The 9397-nt window shown below is 59.5% G+C and overlaps 1 protein-coding gene across 1 annotated transcript in view; it reads right to left on the reverse strand.

The window, feature by feature from the left end:
- Window positions 1–5050, reverse strand: part of PTCH2 (patched 2) — a 26759-nt gene extending 21709 nt beyond the window's left edge. Inside the window, exon 1 of the mRNA XM_042031055.1 lies at window positions 4805–5050. Coding sequence (XP_041886989.1) covers window positions 4805–5050 — 246 coding nt within the window. The remainder of the gene's footprint in view (window positions 1–4804) is intronic.
- Window positions 5051–9397: the final 4347 nt, after the last annotated feature.

Below are 9397 nucleotides of genomic sequence, written 5' to 3' on the forward strand. Positions count from 1 at the left end.
GTCTCCCCGAGGATGGGGACCCGACAAGTAAAGCATTCCCTACATCCTTCTTCCACAGCTACTCCGCAAAGGGCAGGCAGCCCCCTGGAGATGCCCCAAGGGATGCACATCCCTCCTAAGGGTGTCCCAAGGGCAGGGTGTTGTGCCCATAGTCTCTCCCCGAGGATGACCCGCCCCCGGCCCCCCCGCATAGGCACCCTCCTTGGTCCAGGCATTCCCCCATATGCTCCCTCTCCCCAGTGCTGGGCAGACCCCCCCCATAGCCACCCCAAAGGCCAGGTATCCCTTCCAGGGCCAGGCATCTTCCCACAGCTACTTCCCAAGAGATAGGCAGCCCTCCTAAAGGCTGGATATCCTGCCACCACCCAAGGGGCTTGGCAGCCCCCACATAGCTATATCAAGGGAAAGGCAGTGCTCTCCCAGAGTCTGTGCATCTCTCTTACAGCCATCCCAAGAGACGGGTATCTCTTCTTCAAGGGCCAGGTGTCCTCCCCCAAAGGAGCAGGTATCCCAATTAATGCCTTTTCCCCAGAAAATCCATCCCCCCCCACAAAAGCAGGCTGTCCGCCCACCCCCAGTGCCAGCTGCTCTCCCTAAAGGCCAGGTATTCCTCCAGGCCATAGTGGGGGGCAGGAAGATGCTCCACTCCTTGGGTGCACCCACAAGCGCTGCCCCGTCCCCTGCCATGGGGAGCCAAGCCCAACACGCCAGAGCTGGAGGCAGGGGGCACAGAAACCCCAACCATGGGGCACAGGAAGTGTGCTGGGGGTAAATGCCACCAATAATTTGTGGGGTGCTTTGGATTATTTCTCTGCTCATTTCACTCCTTTCTCAGGTCTTTATTGGATAGACCTGGTGCTGCTCCCACCTTGAAAGGTGCCCCAAGGAGCTGCTGAGGGCACCCAGGGAGGTTGGTAAACCAACATGGAACACCCAACCCATGTGCAATGCCCCCATCTCTCCCTTGGAGTAATGCCGGAGATGCTCAACTTGGTGTTTCCTTACTGGCCAAAAATGGGGGAAACCCTGATAAATAAACTGAGTTCCTGGGGCAGTTTCTCCATGCCCCCCAGTCACAGCCCCCACCAGCCCAACCTGCTGCTGCCAAGCTCTCCTGGGCCTTAGCGGCACGTAAAGGGTTTCTCCCTCGTCCAGCGATAGGCCTGTAGCATCTGGCGTGTCCCCAAATACAGAAGGGAAACAGCTATTCAGCACTTCTGCTGCCTGATTGCTATTAACAGCTCCACCATTCCCCTTCCCAGTGGACCCTCACTACCGCTGGGCAGCTGCAGCTTTTTATCAGCTTAGTATTTTAAATATAAGTTGTTGTCCTCCTTTCCAGCATGGCTGGTTCCCCCACCCCATGTTCCCCATCAGCTCCCTATCTGTCATCATTGGTTTCCACCTGGGGCTCTCCCACCGCTGCCCTGCACCCTGGGAAATGTCATCAATGTCCTCAGAAAAGTCATGGAATGGTCCATGGAGACCCGCTCAGTGTCTGCCAGGGCCTGGGGATGAGCTGGCTTTGCCCCATCCCAGGGTATCAAAGGTTTTCCTAGGGCATGGGCACCCAGTGCTGCAGGACCAGCTTCCATGACCCCATCCTGGCTCATGCATGCTGGCAGCAGGGTGCTGTGCCACAGGAGCACCATGCAGGACAGGATCACCCCTGGCACCCCTGCCTGCTCCACACCATGCACTCCTGTTCCACTGCCCACCCGCTGCCACTGTGGTCCCCAGAGACCAGCTCGCCTCAGGACCTTTGTGCCATGGGGGCACCATCATGGTGTGGTGATTTGCACCCCAAGCAAGAGGCTATAGGGCTTGACAGGAGGGCAGCTGGTTTGGGGATCCCAAGCTTTGCAGCAGGAGTGACAATGCCAGTGACAGGGCCAGATCCTGCCACACCAGTGAGGATTGAAAACCCAACTGGAAAACGTCTGTGGGCAGGACAGGGCTCAGCCTGCCCTGCCCTGACGCCACAGAGATGGGCTTTGAGTCTCCCTGCAGGGCACATATTTCCCCTGGAGCCACCCGAAAGGGGACTGGGAGCCCTGCAGGCCACCGGCCTTGGGGGAGCAGGATGGGGACAGGGGCTCGGCTTGCACGCAGGGAGACTTCTCTTGCCGCTTCTTGCTGACCGGCTGTTTTATATCAAGGCGGGAGGGGGGATTTGCTGTTCTAGATGGTATTTTAATGGGCAGGCAGGCAGCTGGAGCCTGGGAGAAGCCTGCTTTACATTGTTTGGGGTTGTAACAAATAAATTCAATTAAAGGCAAATGGCTCCGCACAGCCCCCACCCTGCGCAGTGTCTCTGTGGCACTGGTGGCTGTGGGAGCTGCGGGTGCGAGGGGGGAGCCCCGCGCAGGGGCCACCTGGGGCTCTGCCCACCCTCGCCCCTCGCCCCCGCCACAGGGAGATGCCGGGGTGAGCTGGCAGGATGCGGTGGGAGCTGTGAAGCGCAGGGCACCGCACCCACAGAGCACCCACAGAGAGAACGGAGTGTCCAGGGAGTCCACCCTGTCCCCACACTGCGTGTCCCACCCCGCTGAGCAAAGGAGATGTGAAAACCCCGTGGCAGGAGCCCCGCCACAGCGAGCACTCCTCAGGAAGGGCAGCCCAGGACAACAGCCTCGGCGGGCAGCAGCATCCTCCGGGCAAGCAGAGACTGGGCAGAGGCTGGGGCGTGGAACTGGGCTTTGCACGGCCACCATGCAGTCCCAGAGCCCCGTGGCCGGGGGCAGAAGCAGAGGGGACTTGGCAGGGACATGCCAGAGCCTCAACACGCTGTAAACAGCCGTCGCCGCAGCAGCAACTCGTCTGCCGGGAGCCAGCGCCGGGCGTTAGTTAGTTGGAAACCAGATGGTGCTCTCCCAACCACCGGCACTGCCCGCTGGCCACGGCCCAGAGCCAGGCGCAGGCTCGCAGGGTCCTCAGGGCTGCACAGCACCCAGCACTGGGACCCCATCGAGGTGGCCGGAGAGCTGGGGGTGCAGGGAGGGCCCCACAGATGGACAGGCAATGTCTGTGTGTCCCTGGCCCCATTGCTTCCTTAGCCAGTACCTGTGTGTCCCAAGAGATGATGTGTCTCAAGGGATGGAGAAGGGAGAGAGCATCCACCGGAGGGGATTGGAGATAGGGTGTTAACATCCCTTAAACCCCCCATGCACCTCTGCATGCCACACCGTGCCTCAGTTTCCCTGTGCCTCCCAAAGAGCAGGGAACAACCAACAGATGGACCACAGGTCAGAGTCCACTTTGTCCACCCACACAGGGGTAAGATAGCAGGGAAGGGTTAAAGCCCCATCTTCCAGGCCAGGGAAAGCCTGAGCAGTCGCTGCCACATCACACCTGGAGTAACTCTCCATGGGAAATATTACATGGAAGCCCCCATCCCAGCACCACCAGCAGGACCTGGGGCTCCGGGCGCTTCCCCACTCCCCAGCGGTCTTAGGGGCAGGTGCACCGAGGGGGCACAGTGGACCCATCCCAGCCCTGGGATTCTGGGGGGGTCTGCAGTAAGAAGACAAACAGCCAGGGCTGGGGAGGGGCTGGGGGGAAGGACGGCATCCCTGGTAGCTGTGGCGGGGGTCTTGTGGTGTTTACAGAGCTTAAAACCCGCCTAAGCCCTGCAGGGCCACGGCGCACAATAGCGTGTGGACGTGGTGACACCGGCCGTCCCCACACCACCTTGGAAGACAGAGAGCCCTGCCACCCACCGCCAGCACCGGGATTAATTATGATAATGTAGTTCTTTCCCCCTTTGTCACCCTAATGAATGGGCCCCTTTAGGATTTTAAGGCCTTTGTTTGGTGCCTCTTTACTGCGGTATTGTAGGATGGGGACTAGCAGGTGGCAGGTCCCCAAACAGCCCCTTTTGTCTACTTTGGGGGCTGTTTTGTGGTGGGGTTGGGGAGGGGGGTGCGAGGATGCAGGAGCGTGGGTGTGCTGCAAGGGAGCTCCTGGGTGGAACCGTAGTACCCGCGCCATCGCTGTGGGGCCATGGCACCCCATACTGTGCATCGTGGCATTGGGGATTGCTGGCCTCGGCCATGCCCCAAGCCACCCGTGCCCTGGCCTGCTCAGTGGGCAGATGCCGGGAGCCACCGTCTGAGCCCCTGCCTTGATCTTTTACTGCCTGGGCAAATCAATTACCCAGCAGAAAAGTCCCTAAATCCCACCACAAAACCCGTTTAGCAGCCGCCGTGGTGCTCGCCAGGCCCTGGGCAAACCTCTCTCACTGCCGGCACAGAGCTGGAGTGATTTTTCGCAGGGACAGTGGGTAAGTGCTGCTGGGGAAGGTCGGGCTGCAGCCACAGCCGCACAGCATCTCCCCACTCCCGGGAGGCAGATGGGGGCTTCCCAGGAGTCCCGGCTGTGCTCAGACCCTTCCGACACCTCCACAACTCTGTGCCCTTCTGCACCAGTCTGTTCCCCTCCACATCCCCTGAGTGTGGGAGCAGCTGGGGATGTGACAGCACTGGGCATGGCACTGGTGACCAGGGACAGACAGATGAGGTGGCACAGAGGCACAGGGAGCAGGGACAAGGCAGGGCACAGAGGCACTCTAATGGCAATGCCCTGTGCCAGCGTGGATCCATGGGCTTTGTGTCAGGGCCATTGGCTGTGCTCAGAACTGAGCATGGTGCTACCACAGTTGTGATGATGGAGTCTTGCTTCCTCCCATGCAGACACGTAGAAGCGTCTTTAATACCAATGCCAGCACAGGGATGACATCAGCACAGGGCTGAGAGGCCTGGGGATGGCTTATGTCCCCCTGATTGCAGGCTGGGCTGGGTGATACCTTCAGGGAGCACTGGAGACACTGTATGGTTCTGCCTGGGGGCATCGTCAGGTGCCGAGCATTGGGGATCTCTCTGCTGTACTGCACCTTCCGGCACAGGGGACCCTGGCTGCCATGTCCCCCTGGGCAGAGGGGCTCCATGAGGAGGGGGCAGATCTTGGCCAGGCACTGCCGGGGGCTGCAACTGGTGAGCAGCGGGGTGGTAAAACGGTGACAAGTAATTGGTGTCCCGGCCAGTCCTTTCATGCCGACGCCGTTTTATGGGTGAGGAAATTGCTTGTGAGTCAGGAACACAGGAGACAAATTTAGGAAGTGCTCTCTGAATGTGCCGGGGTCAGGCGCCGAGGCCGAGTGCTTGAAACCTGGGTGGCCTCGTCGCTCGCCCCGCGTTCCCCCCCCGGGCTCCTCGGCATGGGAAAGCAGACCTTTTATCTTATCACTGCTCTTCCGCCGCCCCGGCCTCCCTCGCATGGCCCCCTCCCGGCACAGCCGCTCGCGCCGCAGACACAATGCGCGGTGGCGGCCAAACGCGCACCCGTGACCCTCCGGGTGTGCCTGGCACAGGGGGCTGCTCCCACCTGCCTGCCAAAGGGCTCAGGATCCTTTGCATCACTCCACATTCCCTCGTCCAACGGCACCTTGCTGGCCAGAGGGCTGGCACAAGGCGCCGTGGGATGAGGGGACATGGCATCCTCCCCCCTCTCGGGAACCAGCCCTGGCACAAGCTGCTGTGGCCCCAGGGATGCAGTGATGGGGAAACGCTGGTGCAAAGGTGTCTATATGCCATGGGGTGCCTGGTCCCCATCCCACTGGCAAAGCTGCTGGAGCAGGCAGACCCCCTCGTGCTGCAGTGCTGCACCCCATGCCAGCCTTCCCCACGTTCCCCCACATGGTGGGAATTTGGTACTCCCTTTTCTTCCCTTTTAACTGGGAGGAAAGGCCTCAGCTCTATTAAGGTGCACCCGAATACAGCTGCCGGCTACCTTGAGTGCGCAGCCCCCATCCTCGGCCGCGGCCGAGCCGCCGCATCGGGCGGTTTGGATGTATTTTTCTTGATCGCTGGCCAAGCACTCTCTCCTGCAAAGCAGCATGTTTCTCATTTTCTGTAGGTTTAACTCCAAATTAATTTGTAAGTGATCTAGGTTTCTTGTTCCCCGAAAGATACCTAATAGCGGCGGGAGAGCTCCTGCCAACCGAAACGTCTCAGCGGGGTAAAGGGAAAGCAGGAAAAAGAATCCCAGGAACTGTGACCCCTGGTGGGTATTTAACAAGGTGTCAGGGCAAGGGATTTTCGGAGCCAACTAAGTGGATGTGACACCGGCCCCGTGGGTCGGGACGGGGTGTGGGGATGCTCCCGCCGCGGCAGAGTTTGCTGCTGCCAGGTCTCATCCTGATCCAAGCCTTGGGGGCAGCAGGAGCAGGGAGGGATGCTCAGTACTCCATTGCTTGCGCTGGCGGGGCGGTGCGAGAAAAGCTGGGGGAACAGGAGGTGTTTTGGGGATGGAGCGAGCCATCCACAGCACGAGCCGGTGGAGGTGCCCTCTCTGGGGGACCAAGGGAGCGCATTCATGCTGGACGAGGGCTACGGAAGCGCTGGCGCCTGCAGGGACGCAGGGGAGGCCCCACAGGGTGGTGGTCCCCTGGGGCCGGTGGGTGGTGGGAGGGGGCCAGCGAGCCCGCCGGGCGCCCCTGCCGCATGGGAAGTGGGCACGGTTTAATTGGGCGGGCGGCCGCTCGGCGGGGCCGGCTGCTGGCAGGCGGACACAAGCTCTTTTGTCTCCGCTCTCGCTCCCGGCACCGGCTGGGGCTGGCAGGGCCCGGAGCGGTGCAGCCACTGAGAGCCGAGCTCGCCACCGGGGCAAGCAGCCAAACCCACCCCGATTCCTCGGGCTGTCACAGGCCCTCGCTGCACGCGAGGAAGCGTCCAGGTGGCCAGCGAGGCTTCCTGGCTGATGAGGGGTTAGGAAATGTGTGGCAATCCCCAGCAAAGTGCCCTGCAGTCCTCCCCGTGTCCCCTTCTTGCCAGGAGACCAGGAACAGGCAAGACCCCTGCCCTCTCCACTGACTGGGCTCCGGAGCTGCATGGCCGGGGATCCTGGGGCAACAGGGGTGTGAAAGCACCCTGGCTTTTGCTCTCCAAGCTGGGATCTACAAGAGGATGCCAAGGAGGGATCTATAGTGAGAGCAGCCACTACTTTTGGATCCTGGTTCCTCTTGCATCCCTCCCGTCCCTCAGCCCCATTCAGATCCTTTCCACGGAGTGGGGTCACCAGCCAGGGGCTGTGCCTCTCCTCCCTACCGCAGCACCCTCCAGGTACGGTGGCTCTCCAACCCCACGGGCGACCTCCATGAGGGTGGATGATGACAGGGCTGGAGAACAAGGGGCAGACCCCCACCATGTGCATCCTTCATCTGCCCAGTCTTCCAGGGACATTCCCAGGAGCCTCCTCTCCCAGAACTCTCTTGCTACAGGAAGAATAGGGGCTATGAAGACTGGAAAGGACATAACGGTGAGACCATCGAGGGGCGATCCCCAGGTGATGGGGTGGATGGTCTGGCCACCATCCAGTGCAGACTGGACTCCTCACAGAGCAGTCCCAGCCCCTTGCACAGAGGGAGCATGGCTGGGGCGGCCAGGTGCGTCATAGCCAGCTGTGGATCAGCGGTGGCTGCAAGCAGAGCACGGCCAAATCCCTTCTTCCCAGCATCTGGCACCAACCGCTCCCTTTGCAGAAAGGCCCAAGCAGGGGAAGATGTCACTGTTGCTCAGTGACCCTGTGAGGGCCTGGGTCCTTCCTGGCGCCACTGGAAATAGCTGGGTGACACGGCTGAGTTGCCAACCCAAAGAGCAGGCATCACCATCACCATGGTGAGCAACCTCTCATGGGCGGCACAAACTGGCCAGGTTTGCCTCCTCAATCTCTCAACCCATCACCAGGGGATTCATGGCTTTCCTTGCCTGGGAGGACAGCTGGATGCTTTGGGGAACCCTAGTGCTGGGGTGGAGATCAGAGGGAAGGGGCTGGGGGGCCATTACCCACTGACCATCTCAAACACGCCCATCACCGCTGCCAGCATTGCCGGTTGGTTGCTCCTCTCCCAGCGCCAGCAGGCGGCTGCACCCCGGCCCCAGGCGCAGGTGTTCGTACTGGAGACCGCAGTTCTGGGGAACAGTGCTGCCTTCCCTGCCTGGGGCAACCCGCATCCTGCCACAGGGTTAAACTCCCCAAGGAAAGGAGGGAGGAAGATAGGAAAAACAATCACAAGAATTTGTTTCATGCTGCCTGGATCCCTCCCCGCACGCAGCAGTGTTTTTGGACGGCCGATTTATAATCAGCAGTGTGGAATGTTGTAAATTAAATATTTTTAAACAACTTTGCTCTCTCTCTGGTTAAACATTTCAGAGATCGCTCTTTCTTGTCTGTCTCTTGCTGGGTGGTCCCTCCATTCGCCCGTACATCTTCCTCAAACACAATTAACCATTTAGATGTTGCACAAAGGAATAGCTTATGCATACAACACCAGTCGCTCGCTGCTCTGGCGCTGGGGGAGGGAGGCAAATAAGAAGGCAGCTTCTTTTATTTTCTACTAAAAACAAAAACAAGAAAATCCCTTTTTCCTTCCCAAACTATCCCATTTTTCCTTGAATTGTAAAGGCACTGATCCAAGCTCATCAGCTGTCTTGGTCCTCAGTCCAACAATCCCCTTGTCGTCCCCCATCCCCTGAAATTCAACATTAGCATTTTAAAAGCCTAAAACATACAAGTTTATTTAGACTCAAGCTCTCCCAAGCTCTTGCCTTCCATATTTATATACACACGTATTTTAACGTATATAAAATGTCTGTCTATAGGACCTGGAAGGAAGTTCCCGTCTGCCGGCCCGTCTGGGAGGCACAGGCGCGGCTGTGGACCTTGGCTCCTGGGAGATGGAGTGAAAACGACAGGATCCAGAAATCAGCCTCCTGGCTGAGAGGGAGCAAGCCTCGGTGGGCAGGCTGCTGCAGAGGTCCTAGGGGTGCTGGGTGCTGGTGAGAATCTCCACATCCCCAAATTAACTCTGCAGGTTGCCAGGTTGCCAGTGAGAAGGGCCCTGTGCTCTGCTCTCCCCCACGGCACTGGGATGGGCTGGGTTGGGGCACAGTGAGCAGCCTGCAATGCCGAAGGCCCCAGCCCCAGTTGCCCGCTGCAATAATCAGTTTTAAAACAGGTGACCAAAGGGCACAGGAGTGGCTGTGTGTGTTGGGAGGGCAGCACTGCAGTGTCCTGGGGCTGGATTACACCACACACTGTGCAATGTGCGTCTGTCACACCACTGCTGCCGGCACAGGCGGCTCCTCTGTGAGCCCCACATGTGGCTTGATCTCACTCTGCCCCTTGCAAGACATTGGCCAGGGACCACAGCAGCCACTACTGGCCCTCACTGGGGACTCGGGCCAGCGTGAAGGCAGTAAGGCATCTCCGGAAAGCAATGGTGTTCTCCAGACCTGTGCGGTTTTATTAGGAAAATTCTTGTCTCTGGACCAGAAAAGTCCAAAGGATGGGCAGGGGCATGGTGAAAAACACTCCTTCCAGGCAGCCAGAGGAAGGACAG

This window comes from Corvus kubaryi, unplaced genomic scaffold, assembly GCF_017639235.1.
Source record: "Corvus kubaryi isolate FWS band 111438036 unplaced genomic scaffold, C.kubaryi_AGA036_p1.0 37334, whole genome shotgun sequence".
Taxonomy (NCBI): domain Eukaryota; kingdom Metazoa; phylum Chordata; class Aves; order Passeriformes; family Corvidae; genus Corvus; species Corvus kubaryi.